This window comes from Mirounga angustirostris, unplaced genomic scaffold, assembly GCF_029215605.1.
Source record: "Mirounga angustirostris isolate CCGP_5_RB_7025 unplaced genomic scaffold, mMirAng1.0.hap1 SCAF_13, whole genome shotgun sequence".
In the NCBI taxonomy this organism is placed as follows: Eukaryota; Metazoa; Chordata; class Mammalia; order Carnivora; family Phocidae; genus Mirounga; species Mirounga angustirostris.
This window is the reverse complement of record NW_026991721.1, coordinates 6,304,768-6,329,522: the sequence shown is the minus strand read 5'-3', so window position 1 is coordinate 6,329,522 and position 24,755 is coordinate 6,304,768. Positions and strand designations below refer to the sequence as shown.

The 24,755-nt window shown below is 44.0% G+C and overlaps 1 protein-coding gene across 2 annotated transcripts in view; it reads left to right on the top strand.

Moving 5' to 3' along the window:
- PACS1 (phosphofurin acidic cluster sorting protein 1) overlaps window positions 1-24,755 on the top strand; it is a 144,116-nt gene that overhangs the window by 105,753 nt on the left and 13,608 nt on the right. For both annotated transcript variants that reach the window (XM_045893233.3, XM_064576150.1), the window contains 10 exons: window positions 8,438-8,527; window positions 10,123-10,248; window positions 13,065-13,209; window positions 13,479-13,570; window positions 13,666-13,746; window positions 16,757-16,816; window positions 17,690-17,850; window positions 18,218-18,311; window positions 23,145-23,225; window positions 24,586-24,701. In XM_045893233.3, the coding sequence (XP_045749189.1) occupies window positions 8,438-8,527; window positions 10,123-10,248; window positions 13,065-13,209; window positions 13,479-13,570; window positions 13,666-13,746; window positions 16,757-16,816; window positions 17,690-17,850; window positions 18,218-18,311; window positions 23,145-23,225; window positions 24,586-24,701 (1,046 nt within the window). The remainder of the gene's footprint in view (window positions 1-8,437; window positions 8,528-10,122; window positions 10,249-13,064; window positions 13,210-13,478; window positions 13,571-13,665; window positions 13,747-16,756; window positions 16,817-17,689; window positions 17,851-18,217; window positions 18,312-23,144; window positions 23,226-24,585; window positions 24,702-24,755) is intronic.

Sequence of the window (24,755 nt, the reverse complement as noted above, 5' to 3'; positions counted from 1 at the left end):
TCAAAACTAAGAAATTATCATTGGTACAAAACTATTAACTAAATTAAAGACTTTATTCAGATTTCCCAATTTTTCCACTGTTGTCCTTTTTCTGTTGATTTTAATATATAACAGTGCTACAAAAGCCTCCTCCTTTTTTTTTAACTCCATATCTTCTTGAGTCTGGATTTTTTATATATTCAATCAAAACAATATTTTGCAACAAATTGAATACAGAAGCAGGTAGAGGAATCCAGTTGTCTTCTATCAGCCAGACAGTAAAGAGATTCACAGAAATGTAAAAGTATGCCCTCTCCTTCATACTGCTGTTGAGAATGTAAAATGATGCAGCCACCTTGGAAACAGATTGGCAGTTCCTGAAAAGGTGTGACGTAGAGGTACCAGATGACCCAGCAGTTCCACTCCTAGGTGGTACCCAAGAGAAATGAAAACATCCATATAAAACTTTGCACATAAATGCTCATTGCAGCATCTATTCATAATACCCCAAAATTGGAAACAAACTAAGTCCATTAACTGAGCAATGGATATGAAAAAGGTGGTATATCAATGCAATGGGATATTTTTTGTCAATAAAAAATAAAGTATATCCATGCTACAACATGGATGAACCTTGAAAACACTGTGCTAAATGAAAGACAGGCACAAAAGACTATATATTGTATGATTCCATTTATATGAAATGTCCACAATAGGTAAATTGATAGAGTCAGAAAGTAAATTAGTGGTTGCCTAGGGCTGGGGGGTGGAGGATGAGATGGTTAGTAGGGTGACAGCTAAAGAGTATGGGGTTTCTTTTGGGGATGATGAAAATGCTCTGGAATTGATTGTGGTAATGTTTGCACAGCTCTGAATATCCTAAAAGCCATTGAATTGTACACTTTAAATGGGTGAATTGTACAGTATTTGAATTATATCCCAATAAAATTGTTATTAAAAAAACCATGCCATCTTCTTACTAAATTGTTTTTGTTTTGGAAAAGATATTTTTCATAAAAAATGTTTTTATGTAAACGCATGAAAGGTTTATTATTTTTAAGTGAATTAATACATATTTTTAAATATCTCAGTTATAATTCCCAATATGGTAAATATTGATAGAGGTACCTACATAAACAAAAGCTATTTGGGTATATAATTTTTGAGTTTAGAAAGATTCTGCAACTGAAAAGTTTAAGAATCATTGTAGTAGAAGGAAGGAGAAAACAAACATAATAAGAACATTATCTACAGACTTCCCTTGAAATCTAATCCATTCTGGGAAAAATGTTGGATGGCAGCAGCCTATCTTCCATTATTTAAATGGGAAAAATAACAGTGAATTCTCAGACATCCAAGAAATCTCCACCTATTTCCTCAGATATTACTACAACGCTCTTAAATATCTGTGTGACCATTCACCAATAATCTTAAATTTTAAAAAGAGGCATTTAAAACACTAGGAACCGGAGCGCCTGAGTAGCTCAGTTGGTTAAGCATCTGCCTTCAGTTCAGGTCATGATCTTGGGGCCCTGGGATCCAGCCCCGCATCAGACTCCTCACTCAACAGGGAATCTGCTTCTCCCTCTCCCTCTGCCTCCCCCCTCCACCCCCAGCTCATGCTGTCTCTCGAGCGGGTGCTGTCTATCTCTCTCTCAAATAAATAAAATCTTTAGATAAATAAATAGAACACCAGGAACCTAATTTTTAAAGCATTAATACTCCTTAATGTGTATTTTTATGTGTTGTATGTAATGATATTGTATCAGATATAAATTATTTTGCTTCTATACTGCAAATGAAGATATGCTGTTACATAGCTTAAAGATGATATGTAAAGATACTAAAGATAATTTTGAAGTTGGACCCAAGTTGGTTGTGCCCCAGGCACCTGGAAGAAGCAAGTACTGGGACCCATGAAGAGCAAATCTTTGGAGAAGGGTGGGAAAGATGAGAACAGTAGTGTACCATGCTTTAAAAGTGCCAGTGCTCACTGTGACCCTGTGACTGCCCTGCACTCTGTCCTGTTACCTGCACGTGCAGATTGGGTGTAACAGGTGTGCAGTTCAGATAATGCAGTTGGGATAGAAATTTTTACAAGTATTTACAGCATATATTTGTATATTGAGCGTTCAAATAGTGAGGGCCACTGCTATTGGAAGGAGATATGTCCTGTGGGGAAATAAATAAAAGAAGATAAAGGGATGGAGTATGCCAGAGGTGAGGAAATTTACAAACTCTGTGTGGTTGTCAGGGTAGGTCTCACTGAGAAGATGACATTTATGCAGAGAATTTGAAGGAGGTGAGGGAGGGAGCCATGCAATATCTGGAGAAAGAGCAGTCTAGTTAGAGGGGGAAAGGCAAGGCAAGGCCCTAAGGCAGGCATGTGTCTGACAGGATCAAGAGGAAGGAGGAGGTGGTCAGTGAGGCTGGAGAGGAATGAGAACAGTAGGAGATGAAGTCAAAGAAGTAGGGGGGACAGGATGTGTGGAGATAATTGCAAGGTCTCTGGTTTTCAATCTGTGTGAATTGGAGGGTTTTGAGCAAAGGACTGATGGTATCACTCTGGCTGTTGTGTGGTGAAGAGACTTATAGGTGGGAAAGAGGAATCAGGAAGACCAGTTAACAGGCCATAGCAGTAATTCAGGCAAGAGATGAGGGTGGCACCAGAGTTTTTTCTTTCCTTTTTAAAGCTTATTTAAGCAATCTCTCTACACCTGACATGGGGCTTGAACTCACGACCCTGAGATCAAGAGGCACATGCTGTATCAACCAAGCCAGCTAGGCACCCCACCAGAGTTTTTTCTTGAGCAATTGGTGGGTGGAAATGCCATTAAATGAGATGGGAAAACTGTGGGTGAAGCAGATTTGGAGGGAAAGATCCAAAACTCAGCTTATCGTATTATGTTTGAGATGCCTATTAAATGTCCAGGAGGAGATGTTGAATAGGCAATTGAATATATAGGTTTAGAGTCCAGGAGGGAGGTCTGGGATAGAGATATAATTTGAAGAGTATATTTAATTAAAACCCTAAGATTGGATGAGAGAATTAGAAGTAGAGTGAATGTAGAGAAGAGAACAGGTCTAAGGATTAAGGCCCCAGGCACTCCCAACAATAGGAAGTCAGCAAGGAGAGGAAGGACCTAAAATGGAGACCAAGAAAGAGTAGCCAGAGGATAAAATCCAAGAGTAGAGGTTCTAGAAGCCAGGTGAAGGAAGTGTTGCTGGAAGTCAAGGGTGATGGGCTCTATCAAAAGCTGCAGATAGGGGCGCCTGGGTGGCTCAGTCATTGAGCGTCTGCCTTCAGCTCAGGTCATCATCCCAGGGTCCTGGGATCGAGCCCCGCATCGGGCTTCCTGCTCCGCGGGAAGCCTGCTTCTCTCTCTCCCACTCTCCCTGCTTGTGTTCCCTCTCTGACTGTGTCTCTCTGTCAAATAAATAAATAAAATCTTAAAAAAAAAAAAAAAACTGCAGATAAGTCAAAGGAGATAAGAACAGATATCAGATTCTTTAAAGTGAAGATTATTTGAGACCTTGTCAATAACATTTTTGGTGGACTGGTGGAGATAGGAAGATTGACTGGAATGCATTTAAGAGAAAATGAAAGAAGAGGACTTCAGGAGAGTAAAAATAGACCTCTTGAGGAGTTCACTATAAAGTGAAGGCAAGATATAGGTTGGTAGCCAGCAGGGCACATGGGCATGAGAGAGTTATTTTTTGTTTTGGTTTGGTTTGGTTTTTGGTTTTTGGTTTTTTAAGATGAGAGAAATAACAGCATGTTTGTTAGTGGAAATGATCCAGAAAAAGAGGAAAGTTGATTATGCAGGATAGGAAAGACTGGGTAGAAGAGCATTTGAGCAGGTGAGAAGGAATGAGCTCTGATGCCCAAGTGGAGCAGTTGACTTCAGATGGGAGAGGAGCCTTCATCTGTATAACAGGAGGGATGAAGGATACATGAGCACAGATGCGCTAAGTAGGTAGGTGTGCTGGGAATTGTGGGAGCCCTTTTCCCATTGCTTGCATTTTGTCAGCAAAGTAGGAATCAAGGTTATCAGCTTAGAGTGAGGAGAGGTAAGGGGATGTTAGAGGTTTGAGGAAAAATGAGAAGGTATAAAACCGTCATTAAGTACAGCAGAAAAGTGGAAAGACTTGGGACAATACAGAGCAAATTGCCAGGTTGCCTTGTCAGCTCATTACTGATTTGGGGTCATATATTAAAAGACAGACCAGTTCGCCTGATTATATGATTCTTGCTGGGCATGTTCAGCTGGTGCAGTTGGATTTTTTTTTTTTAAGTGTTCCATGATTCACTGTTTGCATATAACACCCCAGTGCTCCATGCAATATGTGCCCTCCTTAATACCCATCACCATGCTCACCCATCCCCCGTCCCCCCAAAACCCTCAGTTTGATTCCTAGAGTCCATAGTCTCTGATGGTTTGTCTCCCCCTCTGATTTTCCCCCCTTAAGATTTTATTTATTTATTTGAGAGAGAGCAGGAGCCAGGGAAGGGGCAGAGGGAGAGGGAGAAGCAGACTCCCTGCTGAGCAGGGAGCCCTATGCAGGGCTCGATCCCAGGATCCTGGGATCATGACTTGAGCCGAAGGCAGATGCTTAACCAACTGAGCCACCCAGGCGCCCTGAAGTTGAATTTAAATAGGGTTGTAATTTTTACCAAATGAGAATGGCAAACTAGCAGCAGAGCACAGGAGTTAAGGGTATGTGCAAGAACATATTTATAAAGATTGACTGTGGCATTTAAGCTGGGTAAGGAGGAGAGACGGACAACAGGGGCCTGAGGAAAATTGAAACAATGGAAGGATCCTTGGATTGTAGGCCCTGGTGGGTCTGAAGGATTATTGTTGTTGACAAACCAGAGAGAATGAGCTGAAAATATAGGTGGTAATCAGAGTGGGGAGCATGAAACTGAGATAAGGTATTGGTTGTAATTATTGGTAATGATAAGATCCGGAGTATGATCGTTTGGGTGAGTAGCTAAAACAAGTGTGAGGACAAGATCATTGGAAGAGAGGGATTAGAGGATTGAGGCAGCCATGATGTAGGAAAGAGCATATATTGAAACCACAGAGAGTTATGGCTGGTGTAGTACTGGGGAGAAGAACAATGAGTGAGGAGCTAAAATCAAGAAATGAGCAGGAATGACTACAGTTAAAGATCCCAGCAACAACAGGGAATAGAGGGTAATATGAACTGAAGGCATCAATTTAGAATAGGGTTTTTAGAGAGGTGGAGGGGAGAATGTTCTAGAGCTGGTGATGAAAACAAGGACACCTTCCCCACCTCCAATCCAGTGGTGTGTGGGTTATGGGAGAAAAACGGCCACCATTTGAGAGAGTTACCCAAGAAGCCATGTGTTCAGGGGAGATGAGGTTTCAGCTAGAGCAGGGTTTCTCAGCAGTGGCACTAGACATGTGGGGTCTGTTGGTGCATCATAGGATGGTCAGCAACAACCCTGGCCTCTACCCTCTAGAAATACTTCACACACACACACACACACACACACACAGTTATAATAACCAAAACTACCTCTAAATATTGCCAAATGTCTCCTACCTCTGGTTGGAACCACTGCTATATATCAACCACATTTTGAATTCTTTCAGCATTTCTGAGATTCATTTTACAGAAATTTTTTTAATCAAATCAATAAAGTCAGGTAAAAATTTTGTCAAGATTCTTGTTCGTAATAGTGGTTATTATGAAAAGTGTTATCTAATAGATGAGGCAGAATTTCCTCTATTATTTTTCATTGGTATGATATAATACTATTCTTGTTACAAAAACATTGTGAAATATTGTATTTAGATTTTCCTTCCTGCATTAAACAAAATTTGCATTTTGTAAAAACAAAAATTAGAAATGGATATAAAACCTAAATATAAAAACTAAAATTATTTAAAATTTTTTTTTAAGATTTTATTTATTTGACAGAGACAGCGAGAGAGGGACCAGAAGCAGGAAGAGTGGGAGAGGGAAAAGCAAGCTTCCCGCTGACCAGGGAGCGTGATGCGGGGCTCAATCCCAGGACTCTGGGATCATGACCTGAGCCAAAGGCAGACGCTTAACAACTGAGCCACCCAAGTGCCCATATTATAAAATTTTTAAAGAGAAATAGCAGAATACCTGCTCCAACACAGCAGAGTAACTTCACAATCTTAGAGTAGGCAGAGATTTCTTAGGACCCAGAATGCATTAACCATAAAAAAATAATAAAGTACACTTGATCAAAATTAAATACTTCATCAAAAGATACCATTAAGAAAATAAGTAGGCAAGAAAATACTTACAATACATATATCTGACAAGTGACTTGCATACATAAAAAAACTCTTACAATTCAAAAACAAGTTAAACAAACCTGGATGAAAATGTTTGACCAGCACCTCATAAATGGCAGTTTACAAATGATCAATAAACTAATGGAAAGGTGCTTAATAGTAGTAGTCATCAGGGAAATGCAAATTGCACCCACAGCGATATTCCACTGTATGTACCCATTAGAATCCATGAATCAAAGCCTCATCACTCCAAGTGCTGGTGAAGATATGGAGTAACTGGAGCTCTCATACACTGCTGCTGGGGGTGGGAATGGTATCAACGCTTTGGAAATTGGTCTGGCAGTTTCTCATAAAGTTAAACATACATCTACCCTAAGACCCAGCAATTCCTCTCCTAGGTGTTTGCCCAAGAAAAAGTAACACATAGGTCTACACAGACTTGTAACAAAATGGCAGCATTAGCCATAATAGCCAAAAACTAGAAATGACCCAAAAGTGAATGTTCAGCAACAGTAGAATGGACAAAGTGTGATATATTCATAGAATGGAATTCCACTAGGCAATAAAAAGGAATGAACTACTAATACATGCAGTACCCTGTATGAACCTCAAAAGATGATGTTTGAAGAAGCCCAACCAGAATAGTGCATACCGTACAACTCCATTTATATGGAATTTTAGAACTGGCAAAACTAACCTATGGTGAAAGAAATCAGAACAGTGCTTACCTCTGAAAGAGCAGTGTAGAATTGTTTGGGAAGGATCACAGAGTTTTTCTGGAGCAATAGAAGTGATGTACATCCTGAGGCAGATGCGGGTTACACAGGTATATGCATTTATCAACTCACTGATCTGTGTACGGGAGATCTGGTTATTTCACCGTGTTTAAATTAAATCTCAATTTTAAAAAAATTTATTTATACAAATTTACTGACATTCCTTAGGCCCTCCTGCTGATCTCTTTTTACACTTTAGGAATAGTTTGGCCCAACTTTATTTTTAGAGCTAAAAATGCTGGAGTATGTAGCCCGTTGTTGGGTTGGAAGAGGTAGGGCTGAAAGGAAAGGTTCCTGGAAAAACATTAAACTGAGACCTGAAAGATGAACGCCTTAGGTATATGTAGAAGCATGAATGAGCATCCAAGAAGAAAAAAAAGCATGTAAAAAGAAAGGCCCAGGGGCGCCTGGGTGGCTCAGATGGTTAAGCGTCTGCCTTCGGCTCAGGTCATGATCCCAGGGTCCTGGGATCGAACCCCACATCGGGCTCCCTGTTCAGCGGGGAGCCTGCTTCTCCCTCTCCCTCTGCCTCTCTCCCTGCTCATGCTCTCTCTCTCTCTCTGTATCTCTGTGTCTCAAATGAATAAATAAAATCTTTAAAAAAAAAAAGAAAGGCCCAAAGACAAGACAGTGCAGGTGAAATGTCAATTTGAGAGGAAGAAGGGAGGCAGAGGTGAGTATGGGGAGGGCACTACTATCTGCCTGGCTCTTCTTTGGGAGTGTTAGGAGAACTCACGTGCAAAAATAAATCACTTCTGTGTGAAAACCTTTTATGAACACACAACATAATACATGTAAAATCATACCTATGATGTGGCTTGATTTTAATGAGTCTAACAAAAACCGATGAAATAGGGGCACCTGGGTGGCTCAGTTGGTTAAGCGACTGCCTTCGGCTCAGGTCATGATCCTGGAGTCCCGGGATCGAGTCCCGCATCGGGCTCCCTGCTCGGCAGGGAGTCTGCTTCTCCCTCTGACCCTCCTCCCTCTCATGCTCTCTCTCTCTCTCATTCTCTCTCTCAAATAAATAAATAAAATCTTTAAAAAAAAAAAAAAAACCGATGAAATATTTGGTAAGAATATTTGTAGAGTTTAAAAGTTGTTTGCAGGGCGCCTGGGTGGCTCAGTTGGTTAAGCGACTGCCTTCGGCTCAGGTCATGATCCTGGAGTCCCTGGATCGAGTCCCGCATCGGGCTCCCTGCTCGGCGGGGAGTCTGCTTCTCCCTCTGACCCTCCCCCCTCTCATGTGCTCTCTCTCTCTCAAATAAATAAATAAAATCTTTAAATAAATAAATAAATAAATAAAAGTTGTTTGCAAACTTAGTATTTCTTTTGGTCTGATTTTTGATGATACATATTTGACCTATTTTTTCTTGGTTTCAGGGTTCAAAAAGGATTCTTCGCTCCAATGAGATCATCCTTCCAGCTAGTGGACTGGTGGAAACAGAACTCCAATTAACCTTCTCCCTCCAGGTAAGAATCTACTCAATCTTAGGTCCCTAATGTCCAGTCTAGTCCCTAAATAGTCCTTTAGTCTGGAGACTATTTTATTCAAGAGCAGCCATAGCCCAGTGAATTAAAGACACCCAATGAATTGAGCCTCTCTCGCTAGCCTGAAGAGCCAGAGCAGTCACTTGGCCAGTCACAGTGAGGATGCTGAGACCCAAGATCTTTTCCTTTCCTTGGATAAGGCTGTTAGCCTGCTCTCAGCCCCATTACCTCTCCTTGGTAATCTGCAGCCCACACCCCAGCTGAATGTGCCCCCTTCAGTCTCATTCTGCCCCCATGTTGTAATCTCAGTTCCTTCCCTTCTCCTCCTTATCCCCCTTTAGTAGGTCTCTCTCTCGTCATAATCCCAGGAGCCCAAATTGAAGCACATGGAGAAAACGCTTGGTCACATGGCAAGGAAAGAGGCAGTTTTCTTTTCTTTTCTTTTCTTTTTAAGATTTTATCTATTTATTTGACAGAGAGAGACACAGCGAGACAGGGAACACAAGCAGGGGGAGTGGGAGAGGGAGAAGCAGGCTTCCCGCCAAGCAGGGAGCCCGATGCGGGGCTCGATCCCAGGACCCCGGGATCATGACCTGAGCCAAAGGCAGCCGCTTAACCAACTGAGCCACCCAGGCGCCCCTTATTTAAAGATTTTATTTATTGGGGTGCCCGGGTGGCTCAGTCGTTAAGCATCTGCCTTCGGCTCAGGTCATGATCCCGGGGTCAAAATCTTTAAAAAAAAAAAAAAGATTTTATTTATTTATTTGACAGAGAGAGAGACAGCGAGAGAGGGAACACAAGCAAGGGGAGTGGGAGAGGAGAAGCAGGCTCCCCACCGAGCAGGGAGTCCAACGCGGGGCTCGATCCCAGGACCCTGGGATCATGACCTGAGCCGAAGGCAGACGCTTAATGACTGAGCCACCCAGGCGCCCCTCTTTTCTTTTTTAAGAAGATTTTATTTATTGGAGAGAGAGTGAGAAAGCACGAGCCGGCGGGGTCAGGGGGGGAGTTGAGTGGAGGGGCAGGGAGAGGGACAAGTCAACTCCCCCCTGAGCAGGGAGCTGACAAGGGGCTTAATCCCAGGGCCCCAGGATCATGACCTGAGCCAAAGGCAGACTCTTAACCGACTTAGCCACCAAGAGGCAGTTTTCTGAACATGTGTGTACCACAAAGCTGCAGAATGGAAGTCAGACACCAAGCAGAATCAGACCCTCAGCAGCAACTTAATGGTGGCTCCTTCACCCCTGATTCCCAGCCTTGTAAAGACAGAAGACAGTGAGGCACAGAAAATTTGCACTGTGTATCCTCCAGCAGGACCAGAACCCACCAAGGACCCATTTGCTTTTTTTTTTTTTTAAGATTTTATTTATTTGAGAAAGAGAAAGCACAAGCAGGGGGAGGGGCAGAGCAAGAGGGAGAAGCAGGCTGCCCACTGAGCAGGGCCAGATATGGGGCTCGGTCCCAGAACCTTGGGATCATGACCTGAGCCAAAGGCAGACACTCAACCTACTGAGCCACACAAGTGCCCCAGGACCCAGTTGCTTATTAACCGTGCTTGACTCTTTTGTATTTGGCAGTATCCTCATTTCCTGAAGCGAGATGCCAACAAGCTACAGATAATGTTGCAAAGGAGAAAGCGCTACAAGAACCGGACCATCCTGGGCTATAAAACCCTAGCTGTGGGACTCATCAACATGGCAGAGGTAAGAGGAACTGTCTCCAGCCTTTAAGTCAGAGAGCCCAAGAGAGACACCAGGCCCAGCCAGCTGAGCCCAGCAAATGATTTTCCCAGCCTGTTGGCTGGGTGTTTTATTTTATTTTACAAGTCAGTTCTTTTATTGGAAATTCAGGATATACCTCTTCTTAGGTAGGTACTTTCTCCTTCACGAAATGTTTTTCTTTAAGTTTAAAAGAAAATTCAAACTTACAGAAAAGTTGTAAGAGTAGTATAAAGAATTCCCATATACCCTTCCCTTAGATTCTTCAGTGCTAACTTATTACCACATTTGCCTTATTTTCCTCTCTCTATATAAACATTCATGCATATTATTTTCTTCTCTGAACCACTGAGAGTAAGTTGCAGACACGATGCCCTATTACACATTAATACTGCACTATGTTAATTTCCTAAAAATAAGAATGCTCTCCTGTGTGGTCAGCACCATGCCCGCCATAAAGATCAGGACATTAACACTATACAAGATCACCATCCAACCCACAGTCCCTATTCACATTGCACCAAGTGTCTCAGTAATGTCCTTTACAGGCCCAGGATTTAATCTAGGATTACGTGTTCATTTAGTTGTCATGCCTTTTTCGTCTCCTTCAATTTTCAATAATTCCTCAGATTTTCCTTGTCTTTCATTCCCTTGACATTTTTTTTAACAGTACAGGCTTTAAAAAAAGAATGAAAAAAAGAGTACAGGCTGGTTACCTTATAGAATGTTCCTTAGTTTGGGTTTGTCTGATGTTTTTTGAAGATTGGATTCAGCTTACTCATTTTTGGGAGAATTACCACAGAAGTAATGCTGTGTTCCTCCCAGGGCAACACAGGCAGTGCTCCACGTCGGTTTGTTCCATTTCTGGTGAGGTTAGCTTTTATTGCTTGATTAAGATGATGTCTGCCAGGATTTCCAACCTAAATTAATACATTTTTTGTATTTACCAATGAAAAAATATTTTATAGGGAGATGTTTTGAGACTTTGTAGCAACATTTTATCTCCTCATGACTTCACCAACTAGTTTTAGCATCTATTAATGATTCTTGCCTGAATCTATTATTTTGATGCTTGCCAGACAGTGATTTCTAATCCTGTCATTCCTGCTATATATATGAGTTCGCTTTCTCTTGTAAGACAGAGCTTTCTCTTCTTCCCCATTTATTGATTGGTTCATTTTTTTCTATTAGTCATGGACCTATGGATTCCTGTTTAATTCAGTGGGGTTTAATCTGTAACTGTCATTTTTATTTTGATGCTCAAATTATCTCAGATTTGGATATCCCCAAGACACAGCAGAGTTTCTGTTTTCAGAGGTTCCACTCCTGTAGGGGCCATGACACCTCAAACATCATCTCAACATCATCATCTCAAACATCACAGTGGATCCCAGCAAAGCCTTAGTAAGGTCAAGTGAAGGAGCCTCTATGAAAAGGGGTGTTGTCAATTCCATCCAAATAACACAAGCTCTCAGGAGCAGAGGAATTCAAGGAAGACCGCCATCTCTCTCTCTTTTCTCCCCTTCCCCAAGTTTTCTTGTTTGTAATCTCCCTACACCAGTAACCAAAAGATCATTCAATTCGGTCCTTTTTCAAGGATTTTGGGAAAGCAGTCTTGAAGAAAATCCCTTTAGTGGGGAGGGCTATTCAGTTATGTCAAAGACTGAGGATCACTCTATTTGACAAGCTCCATCCTGTCCACAAGGTATCCGTGCTCCTCCTGGCTGAGTTCAGGTCAGCCAATGAATTGCCTCATCTGTCCAATAGGATGACGTTTCATTTGACTGAAATTCTTTACTTATACATGTGTTTATTATGTTTACAGAGTTTCATCACATGAAACAAAATTATGTCATTATGTATTTTTTTACGTCTAAGACCCTAGTTTGGCTGTACTATGAAGAGTTGTTCTTTAAATGCTTTGTCTACAGAGGTTTTACATGATACTTGTAGATTTTCAGGGCAGGCCCCCATTTAATTGAAGTCCTGTCAACATGTCATTTCTTGTCATCAATAGCAGGGATTATCCATCGATTTCCTGTTCCTAAGAAGCACTAGCTTGTTCCTCAAATCCTGCCGCTCGGAAATAGTTGACATCCATCACAGTCCTCTCTGCAGGATCTGGTGGCCTCCCATTCTGCATGGAACTCCCCACGTGGCTGGCACCAGGAGGCTTTCCCCCCACACCGTGCAGAACTCTGCCACTGCCACACACCCAGCCCCCATTCAGCCATCCCACAGATCACTTTTAACTTATGTCTACTTTAGTACATTAAGTAGGAAAATTTTTGTGACCTTAATAAATAGAATATGTGAAATAGTCCCAGCCTACCTGTCTTTCCTCTTCAGGTTTTGAATCAGTATGGAGGACTGTAGGGAGTGAAGTATTATGGACACCACATTTCCCCACCTGTGTCAAGCCCTTACGTTTTCTCAGGTCCTGTAGGTCCTTTTCCCCATTGCCAGACACAGGTGACCACCATCTGCAGGGTGGCTCCACCCAGCTGGGAGAACGAGTTCTCTGTCAAAGACTAAAACTAAAATGTAGTCCTAGAGATTAGCCATCATTTTCAGTCTTGAGACTTGATTTTTGTTTTTAAGCACAGGGCCTGACCAGTGGCTGGCATTTCAAGTAAGACCTTGAAGGTAATAGAACAGTAACCTTGGATTTGAAAAATAGTGAGAAAGAAAATGTATTAGCACAATGCCATTCCCATTGGCTTGCACATCCATTTGGATTTATGAAAATGGAAACTCACCTCCCCTAGTAAGGCATTTGCATTGCTACCCTGTGGTCTCAGGTGATGCAGCACCCTAATGAAGGCGCCTTGGTGCTTGGCCTGCACAGCAACGTGAAGGATGTCTCTGTGCCTGTGGCAGAAATAAAGATCTACTCTCTGTCCAGCCAGCCCATTGACCATGAAGGAATCAAATCCAAGCTCTCTGGTAAGATGTGTACAGTATCTGGAGGCCCTGTGGGTCAAGAACAAGCCTATCACCTGCTCCCCAAGCTGAGCAAGACAGGGCCTAAAATGTTCCTATGAAAGAGAAGTTTAGAGATCCCTGAGAATCAAATGTGGCCTACAATGGCTGTGGCCCTCTCCTCTACCCCAGCCATATTTCTACCTGGTGGGAGCCATGATTCCAGCCAACCAGACTCTCTTAGGCCAGATCTTTGTATTGCAAGGTTGTCTTACTAAGTTGTCTCTTTCCAGATCGTTCTCCTGATATTGACAATTATTCTGAGGAAGAGGAGGAGAGTTTTTCATCAGAACAGGAAGGCAGTGATGATCCATTGCATGGGCAGGTAACTCTCCACAGCCCCTCACATGTAGTATCTGAGAAGTGATTCCAGACCCTCCTGGGATGTCTCAACTTCATTCCATCCACCTACCCCCTTAGGACCTGTTCTATGAGGATGAAGATCTACGGAAAGTAAAGAAGACCCGGAGGAAACTAACCTCAACCTCTGCCATCACAAGGGTGAGCCTCAAAGGTCTGGGGAATGTTTTAGCTGAGATTTTCAGTGTGGAGGTAGGATGGGAGTGGTGTATTGAAACTTCCTGGGGTCTTTTTAAAAATCTGCACGTGGAGGTTCTGGAGGTTCTGATATACCCCTTTATCTCCTCCTCCTCCTCCTCCTCCTCCTCTTCCTCCTCCTCCTCCTCCACTACTACCACCGCCTAATTAAGAGTCACTGTTGTAGAGAAGCAGTGTTACTTCTAGGAGCGTATTATATTTTTCAGGTTATCTCAGGGTAGAAAATAGGTTGAGAAACCTTGTTTTAGACTTTGGAACAGATAATGCTTCCTCAAGAAGCAGAATGCCTCAGACACCCCTTGTCCCCACTCTCCAGGTGACTACTTCAAATTACATCCTGCCTACCACATGGACAGACCCAAGTCTTCTCTAGGGCTATCGCCATTTTTAATCGTTTAACCCAGAAATAATAGGCTAGTGCTTAGAACTGTGGGTTTGGTAAGGTCTAATTACATTGGGTGTAGTTCCTGCCTTAATGGATCCATAACCTTAGAAGCCAAATGCCTTTGAATTATGTCTCCTATGTAAGATTTCCTCAAGAATCACTATTTTTGGTGAAATTAGAATCCTGAACTGAGACACTTAATACCTGGATTTCTAGGTTAACTTTGAGGTTTTTTTGGTTTTTAAATTTAATTTAATTTTAATTGCAGTATAGTTAACCTACAGTGTTATATTAGTTTCAGATATATAATACAGTGATTCGGCAATTCTATACATTACTCAGTACTCATTGTGATAAGCGTACTCCTAACTCCCTTCACCTATTTCACCAATCCTCCCCACCCACTTCCCTCCGGTAACCATCAGTTTGTTCTTTATAGTTCAGAGTCTGTTTCTTGGTCTAGGTTAACTTTGACTGATTCTGGAGTTCCTGTGCTAAAATGTGGGAGAGCCAAAAGTGCTAGAAACTCAGTTTCATTTTTCCCCAGACATATCCTGATTGTCTAGTGCAGAACTAGCCTAGGGACCCCAAGAGCAGAGATTCCCATCACCTACAGGAGTGAAATAAATGCAGGCCAGACTTTCCAAATGTGTGGCATCTGAGCCTGGCATTCACCATGAAACCACACTGTCATCTCTCCATGCATCCTTAGGTATCACTGGGCTTAAATGTAAATCCTCAAGACTACGGCCTTGATTTCCCCCATTGAATAATGAATGACTAGAGAGCGTGAGAACTGTTTTGTTGTCCTCGGGTATGGCCTAGGTAAGGCATGTCCCCAGGGCCTCAGACATCTTATGCTGTTGTACTCACGAGGGGAAGAGGCTGCAGGATCACTCTGTGTTGTAGCTCCTTCTGTTAAGTTCTTCTTTCTCTTGCTCCGTAACCACGGAGAGGCCCTGTTTTCTTCCCATAGGGTGCCTCCTGGAGTTTTATAAATCGCCTTTCCTTGTGGTCTCCTATGAACCATAGCTTACCCTGTTATAGGACCAGAATTCAGTGCTCCTATTAATATCCTTTCCCTCAAAGGTTGTTCTTTGTTTTTTTAGCTCCAGGCACTTTCCAGTCAGATTACCAGAGACTTAGTAATGGTTCTTTAGTTTCTGTCTCCTTTTGTACACATGCATTCTTCTCTCCCTACCAAGAATACTTTGTTCTAGATACACTAATTGATTTGCGTTTTTTTTTTTTTTTTCTCTCTGCTCTGGATGCCCTTTCCACCTTCCGAAGCCCTGCTTTTTCTTGAAGTCCTGGCTCAGTCTTACTTGCAAGTTAGTCTCTTCCATCCCCAGATGTCAAATCTATCATTCAGTCAGGAAGTACTTAGGAACCGTCATTGTGCCTGGAGTTAGAGACATAGAGATAAGAAAACCTAGTCCCTGCCATCAAGGAGATCACAGTGTCGACACAGACAGCATCTAAACCAGCTGCTACAACACAGTAGAGTAGGTGCTAGAAGATAGAGCTTGGTGTAAGGGACAGCGATGGTGCTCAGGGGAAAGTGACCGACTCTGGGCAGGAGTGCCAAGAGAGCTTCACAGACCACATGCCGAGAGATGGGTTTCTAAGGATAAATGTAACTTCACCAAGTGTAGTCAGGGCAGAAGATACCATATATAAAGGCCCAGAGGGGTACAGCAGCATGCCATTCTTTGCAGAACTATCAGCAGTTTCCACTTGGATGGGGGGAGTGAGGTGTTCAATGGTGAGGTGGGGCTAGGGACAGGCAGGGCGGCCCTCAGACACAGGCTTGATGCTGCGCCTTCTCTGGCCACTGGGGGCCAATGCAGACCTCCAATTTGGGGAGTAACATGATGAGATTTGCATTTGTAATGATCACTGTGGACTCTGGAGAGAACAAGACTGGAGACTGGCTGGGAGTGAGAGGGTGGGGGAATGATGGTTGAAGGCCATTGCAGTGACCCACAGAGATGTGGGGAGAAAGGCCTGAAGGAAAGCAGTGGTATTACAGATGAAAAAGGGGGTAGGAGTTAGTGAACACTGGGCTGTGAGGGAAAAGGGGAGGGGAGACACTCTAGGTTCAGACTCCCGTGATCAGGGGTTTGGTGATAATGGCACCCAGGATGGAAACACAGGGAGAAGGTGATACATTCTTGAAAATGCTTGCGGTGCCTGTGTGTATGCAGGTGGAAATCATCAAGCAGCACCGTGGATCTGAAGGGCTGCAGAAAGGGGTGAGCTGAGAGGCGTGGGTGGTGGAGGGTCCTAGAGAGGGGTGAGACCTCCTCCTTCCATCTGTGCCCACAGCCCTGGGAAGCACTCCAGCATTAACCATGCGCCTGCCTGCTTCTCTGGTGGGTTTTACGTGCCAGAGTGTAGAAGCTGTTTTCCCGTCCTCATGTCTTCTCACAGTTCTTTACAAAAGTGCGCTCTAGATCACTCAGTTGACTTAAACTGGCTGGGTTGATGCCGTATCTACATCAGGCCCTGGGAAGCCGTCCACAGGTGGGTATTGTTTGAGAACTTTTGTGCAATTTGTTCCTACAGCAACCTAACATCAAACAGAAGTTTGTGGCCCTCCTGAAGCGGTTTAAAGTTTCAGATGAGGTACGACCCCTTACTCCCAAGGTTGATGGTGAGTAGAATTCCCTGAGTTTCACCCTCGTTCCTGGGGTGCATTCTTTCCTGCCACTGGGAGTCAGGACTGCAGGACCCCCAAGTGAGAGAATAGCTAAAGAAGGGCTTTAAGCTACTTGAAAAGAGAAAGGAAGGCTTTCCATGTAGCACCCAAGGATTCACGGTACCTGGAGGCAGGGGTAACCTGGTTATACTCGACTATTGGTTAATACCACTCTTCTGGCATGGGGCATTAGTAACACATCCAGCTGTTGTTGTTTAATTTTCCCTCCTATCAGAATGGGAACACTGTGCACAACAGCCTGTGAGGTAGGCTGACCTCAGTGGTCAGCCCTAAAGTAACCAAGAACTGGCCGTCAATAGAGAAGCGGTGTCGTCCCTGGGCTCTGACCGGCCTGGTGCCAGTTTTCACAGGCCTCTCTTCTCAGTGCACTGGAGAAGAGATGGAGAGGAAAATTGTTCAGAGGTTTCTTTGTCCTTCTGTGGGCTCCTCAGGAAAATAGAACCAGCCTGTTCAGGGTCACAGTCTTCTGGGTTTTCTTGCACCTGTTCTTTGGCTGAAGTGCATTAGCACTTCTGCTTTTCTTCCTCATGCCAGGCCCATGGTGTGGAGTGGCAGGGAGGCACTGAAAAGGAAAGGTGGTCTCACCACATCCCTGCTCTCAGGACTGGATCACAGAAAGGACACCAAGGTTATGCCGATGAATGTGAAGCTATGGCCTGTCCCTTAAGGAAGACTAGTTAAGGAGGCCAGTTGGTACCTGTCCAGGAGGAAAGAGTTGCACATCTACCATAGTTGTTAATAGAGGTAACCCCAAACTCAAAGGTTTTTTTCCCCCACAGGTGGGTTTTGGGCTGGAACATGTATCCCGAGAGCAGATACGAGAGGTGGAAGAGGACTTGGATGAACTGTATGATAGTCTGGAGATGTATAATCCCAGCGACAGTGGCCCTGAAATGGAGGAGACGGAGAGCATCCTTAGTACTCCAAAGCCCAAGCTCAAGTGAGGCCCAAACCTCCTCTACCAAATTGTCTCCCTGCATCTCTCCTTTCTAAGCCAAAGCAATCTCCTAGACCCCCTCCCTCACTTCCTCTCCATTATCAGGGTATCTTGGCTCCTCACCCTTGTTGAATCTCCAGCTGTCTGGATAAAGATCACTGTTTTTGCCTCTAGCTGACAGAAGTCCCAATAGTCTGGAGCCCTTTGGTCCAGGTCCTGCTTGTCCACCCTCTGCCATGTCCCTCCTTGGCGGGCATCCTTCAAGCCCGGGTTGTTGATCTTTCTTGAACTCCAAAACTACCCAGCTCTCCATGAGCTGCTGCTCTGGGCCCTGGTGGCCACTGACCCTGGCTGTGCTTCTTCGCCGCAGGCCCTTCTTTGAGGGGATGTCGCAGTCCAGCTCACAGACGGAGATTGGCAGCCTCAACAGCAAGGGCAGCCTCGGCAAAGACACCACCAGCCCTGTGAGCAAGACCAATGGCTGTGGGGGTTGGGGAGAGGGGCCAGGGGAGTGTTGGGGATTAACACTCTGGGCACTCTGCTCTTGGCTCATCTTGTGACCTCAGAAGAGCACTCTCATTTTGTTTCAACCTTGGGTATCCTAATCAGAGTCCTGGCTGGGAGCTTAGTTCTCTTATGGGCATTGCTGTGGCTATTTGGGTGTCCTTTTTTGGTCAGTTCCTGCCACAACGTGGAGCCTTCCCTCCCAGAACACACAGTACCTTAAATTTGTAAATCATGTGGTAGCTGGGAGTATGGCATCTTGCTAGTGGTGAGTAATTCTGCTTTCCAGGTAGAGAAAGAATGTAAAGGGGCAGGAAGCCCACAGGGTCTATTCAGAGACACCACATAGGCTTTATTCATAGAAGGGGGTAGTACTTGCAAAGAATTAGGAATTTAGCGGGCAGGTTTCCATTTTGCCTGTTGACCAAGAGGAAGGAGTTGCTGTCTTCTGTAGCACCACCAGAGCCCAGCGTCATCCTGGACCACGCTCTGTCCCTGCTTGGGAAGGCTCTCCCTAGCAGTGGATCAGAGGTTGGAGCCTGGGTTGATGCTGTATCTACATCAGGCCCTGGGAAGCCGTTCTTCCCCTCACTTACAACTAAAGGGAAGGAGATGTCGGGCATGATTTTAGTGTAGTTTATGTTTTGCTCTTGCAAGCCCAGTGTCTTTTCTGTAGATCAAAGAAACAATCCTTTAAGTCCTCCTGTTCTTTCCACTCTAAGGGCATACAAAACTCACCTTGCAGATAGGTATTAATTGTGAGGAAACGATATGTGAGGCATGTGAGGCCCTCCATCCCCTGAAAAGCACTGTGTCTACGGAAGGGCTGCTGCCTGTCCCAGGGTGTCTGCAGACCCCGTGGCAGCTCAAGGGTCAGCGCATGGGCTGCCTTACTGCTTGCTGCCACCAGGTGGGGCTGCCTCCCACCTTATCTCTCTTCCTGGTTAGGGCACAGTGGCCACTGTCTGGCCCTAGGACAGTGGCAGCAGGTGGCATCAGTGGGGAAATGTGGGATGGAAAACTGCGGTCCACAAGCAGAATCGCTCCAACAGAGAAGCCTCTGGCAAGCCACTTACAGACCCTGCACTCTGTGATCCGGAGCTGAGGCCTCATCTTACTATTTATATGGCTTGTAGCTGCTCTTTCTCAGGGGCTGCTGAATGGCCCTGCTGAATCGATTCTATACTAATGAAGGCATTTCTGGGTTGATAGAACATGTCTGCAAGTTCAGCTTTAGTCTCAGTTACATGACTAACATGATTTAAAGGGAAAAACCACTGATGCTCTGAGCCTCAGGTGCCTTAGAGGTGGCATGGCAGCCCAGTTAGCTCAAAAGTCAGTTGAGTATCAGTCTTTACAATATGATGGCCTAAGGGTCCCTGTCTATGCAGAACATTCATTTGGGGCAAGGTGGGACTGGGTTGAGAGCACGTGCTCTGGAGGCAGACTTCAGAGTTTGAGTCTTGACTCCATCATTCCACTGACTGTGTGACCTGGGGCAGTTGCCAGACCTTGGTTTCCTCATCTACAAAGTACCTGTAAAAAAAAAAAAAAAAAAAAAAAAGCACATGCCTTGTAAGGCAGTTGTAGATACGATGAGAGAATGCAGGCCAGTCCTCTAGAGTGGCGCTTGATTGATAGGCAGGTGGATTTACTATTTGGGAAGCATGCGGTAACAGAAGCTGCTATGGCTCTTCTCATCATCGTCTGTTAGAACCGTTTCAGTTCTGCTGTCCTGAAACTGTTAGGATCTAGATGTCTGTTCAGTGAGTCCTTCAAATCCTCGTTCTGTTGGCTAGATTGCAAACTTGCTTTGCTGATTCTCTGTGATATTTCTATTTTGAAGAGCCCCATATGTCTCGATGTGGATGTGGAAGTTTGGAATCCTTTAGTATGAAAGGCCCTTCAGGAACGACAAAGCGAGCTGTGCTTTTACACAGAGAACTTCCAAATGTATTAGGGTAAAAATACTGAGATTGTGCATATGTAAGCAGATGTGCACATGCTACCCAACTTTAATCCTCTCTCTGATTTCCTAGTGTTGTTATTTAGTTCTTTATTTTTCTTAGTCTTTTTTGTTCCCCAAATTTCAAAGGATTCAGTTTATCACTAGAACCAGAAGGAATTTCTGCTGATACAAATTATTACAGTTGTTGGGGCATCTGGGTGGCTCAGTTAAGCTTTCGGCTCAGGTCATAATCTCAAGGTTGCAAGATCGAGCCCCGCATGGGGCTCTGCACTCAAGTGTGGAGTCTGCTTGGGATTCTCTCCCTCCCCCTCTGCCCCTGCCCACGCTCACTCGAGCATGCTCATTCTCTCTCTCTCTCTCTCTCTCAAATAATTTTATTTTAAAAAATTAGTACAGTTGTTGAATTTTCCCAAGACTATGAGCACACAGTAGCAACATAATTTGGTTTTGCAAGCTGATAACAATAGGCTCTGACAGTGCTTCAGTTAGGGAGGTCAAGAGATGTAGCCTTTCAGCCAAGACTACCTGCTGCTAAAAGTTATTTCCACTGCGCTGTAAATAATGGTGTCAGAGACTAGGACTTCATAAAAATGATAGCCTCAAATACTGCCCCGCTCTGCTCTCCCCCACCCCCACAGGAGCATGTCCCCCTCCTGCAGCAGCCAGCACCACCCCACGGGCACAGTGCTTTGGACTGCTAGCATCTGCCTCCAGTACTACACGATTAGACACAGCTACGGCACCGCTGGTGTCCCAGGGTTCTGGGGTGAGGAAAGCCCTTTGTATTTATAGAAGTAGAAATTTGGAGAATTGGGAGTTTGCTTCTAATGGGATTGTTTGGAACATCTAGAAGAGTCAGTAAATAGTCAGTCAGTTCCCTCTAACGCCAACCCAAGTGAAAGTTGTTGCAACTTTACCATGGAAAACAATTCTGCACCTGTCAAAGGGCTTGACAATAGGACATGCTACTTAAAACCCTCCAGCAAAATGGTGTTATTGTCCCCAATTCATTCTCTTTAAATGTGTTTAATTCATTTGTCATACTGAGATTCAAAATTGAGTGAAACCATCTTCAGTCTTGGTTTTTTTTTTTTAAAGATTTATTTATTTATTTGAGGGAGAGAGAAAGAGCGCATCTGCGAGGGGGTGGGTGGCATGGAGGAAGGGATAGAATCTCTAGCAGACTCCCCACTGAGTACAGAGCTCCATGCAGGGCTTCATCTCACGACCCCGAGATCTGACCTGAGCCAAAATCAGGAGTCGGACGCTTAACTGACTGAGCCACCCAGGCACCCCGTCTTCAGTCTTAAATCTGACCAGGACTTTTCCACGATTCTGGACTCTTTTAACATTGATTATTCGTATAGATAATGTGTAATGAACTAGCTGTGTAATCTGAGGCAAACCATCTCAAGATCTGGGGTCACAAGGTCTGGTTAAAGTATGTTGGGTTGATCTTGCAGATGGTTTAGGGCAGTGGTTCTCTACCAGGGGTGATTTTTGCCTCCTTCCCAAGCAACAGTTGGCACTGGCAGTGACTAGAGACATTTTGATTGTCACACCTGGCAGGGCCAGTGCTGCTGCTGGCATCTGGTGCGTAGAGGCCAGGGACGCTGTTTAACATATTGCTGCACACAGGACACATCCCCCACAACAAAGAAGGATCTGGCCCAAAGTGTCAACGGGGCTGAGGTGGAGAAACCATGGTGTAGAATATGACACAGGACCTACTTTTGTTATGCTTGTTCATTAGTTTGCCAAGTGACCCCTTGAACTTACAAGCCCAGTATTTCTCAGTACTATTTAATTTACTTAGAGGAAGGACTTTGAGTAATTGGGATGAAGTAGGATATCTTTGATCTTTCCCGACTCCCTGGTTTCCAAAAAGATTCACTAAGGCCAGTACCTTCCCTACATCTAAGACCCACAACCCTCAGATTCTCATGACTTTGACACTGATGTCTGCACAGCTAGAAACAATATTTAAAAATATGAAAAATTTAGTTTTAGGGGTACCTGGGTGGCTCAGTTGGTTAAGCGACTGCCTTCGGCTCAGGTCATGATCCCGGGGTCCTGGGATCGAGTCCCACATCGGGCTTCCCTTGCTCTGCGGGGAGGCTGCTTCTCCCTCTCCCTCTGCCTGCCACTTTCCCTGCTTGTGCTGTCTCTCTGTCAAATAAATAAAGTCTTTAAAAAAATTTTTAGTTTTATGTATCAGTATTTACAAAGTAAATTTGTAATGTTTATGAGAAATGCTAGTAAGAGTTGGGGACAAGGGAGAATTAATTCACACCTAAATGGCTTAGCATTGGGTGTCTTTTTGCTTAGTATATTCATTTGTTTTGAGGATTTTCTAGATGTTTCTACCAAGCAAAATAAATTTGGCTACCATGGTGTCTTTGGTCTTAAAGTCAAAGACATGAACTATAAGATTCTCCTTTCTTCTCAACAACTTCTGACAAGCAGAAGAGGCCCCATATGTCCCTCCTGGGCAAGGTATTTACTGCATCCAGAGTCAGAGACCTTGTGGATCCCATACAAAGCCATCCAAACTTTGAGCTTCTCTTTCCTGTGACATCTTGTGAGAGTCAGAACTGCTGGGTTCTGCATCTCACTATGTTATTGATTTAATGATTACAAAAATAACTGACCCTTCTGGTACTTAGTTTTCACAAAAACAGACTCCTTATAAGATGAAAATTTCAAAGATTTTATGAGGTCTTTCAATTAACTGGAAGTATTTTAAGCTTCTCAGGGACCTAGTAAACCAATTAGAGTGGTAGTTACTTGGATTGGTGATGACTAATTGTTGTAATTTTTACAGATGGAATTGGCTGCTCTAGAAAAAGTTAAATCTGCTTGGATTAAAAATCAAGATGACAGCTTGACTGAAACAGACACTCTGGTATGTGTGGCTCAGTCCCCTGTTTAACATAGTTTTTGTACCTTTAGAAATAAAGCCAAAAGACCTTCAGGACCACCCTGAGAATTTTGCCTGTGTCTGTAGACTTGTGAATGTCCCGTGTTCTCTTTTCTCCTGGAATCCTTACCCATGGAATGTAACCTTCCCTGGAGACCAGGTCATTCCCCAAATTAGCAAACCAGAACTGTCCACATTCTGTTCTTTAATTAGATCTGATTAAATGCTAATTTAGATAACTTCTCACTATGTGTCACCCTTATTTACTTCTGAGAGATGACAACCACTATCTTCCCCTCAAAAACCATCCCTTCCTCCAGTGTTGCTCTTAGAGTGAGCAGGCAGCCTACATGTTAAATTTCCACGTGATTATTGGTCAGCTCCTTCCCCTAAGAGATGGGAGCTGCCCAGGAGGGCAGGCCAAGCCCTAGAGAAATGGAATGAATTGCCTGGGGTGCCCAGTTTAGACATTGACTCCACACACATTTACTGGGCAGCTACACGTGCTGAGCAATGAAGATGCAAAGGTGAGAACATCATGGTCTCTGCCATCAAGATGCCACCCTCCACGAGGAAAGCCAAGCTGTGCACACCTGTGCAGAGGCTCTGTGGAGGCTGAGGGAAGGACAGAGTGATTCTTACTGGAGGGGGACAACTGAACTGGGCCTCTCAGAATATGCAGAAGTTCATCCAATGGGACTGGACGCTGGACACGGGGTGGGAGGGAGCAGAGAACCTTACCAAATACCATCTGGGGGTGTACTATGCATTAGCCTTACAGTGAGACCTGGTAGTTGAATGGAGTCTAAGGAAGAATTACTTCAGATTTATGTTTCCTATTTAAATAATGATGCATTGAAGATCTGGTGTATAACCCAACATTAGGTTTGATGCAGGGTAATTTAAAACTCTCCACTTGCACTTTATAGTTCACCAGTAATCCGAAAACCCAGCTTCCACTCTTTCCCGACTTTGGTTCATACTGCACAGTGGTCATTTCAAAATGAAATTCCAATCACGTCACTTTCTGATTAAAATTCTCCTTCCTACTTAAAGAAGCTGGATCATCGGTCCAGGTTTGTGCGTTGACACATAGTTTATAAATGCAGAGGACAGATTGAATAGCAAGAGACAGTACCGAGCACAGTGGGTATACTCAGTTAAATTAAACAGAAATCTTCCTCATCCGGTGAGATAGGAGCTGTAGAACCATGTGCTTCCAAGGAAAAAAGAGCGAGTGATTGACTCTCCCTGTGATGGTGATGGGCCCTGGCAGGACCCATTAGGCCCCCAGGTGCTTACTGACAGGGAAGTAACCCTTGCTGTTTCCTTTCCTCCGTGGCAGGAAATCACTGACCAGGACATGTTTGGAGATGTGAGCACGAGTCTGGTTGTGCCAGAGAAGGTCAAAACTCCCATGAAGTCCAGCAAAACAGATCTCCAAGGTTCTGCTTCCCCCAGGTACTCAAGATTGGAAGAAAATCCTAAAACATGGGGTAGAATTTAAAAAACCAA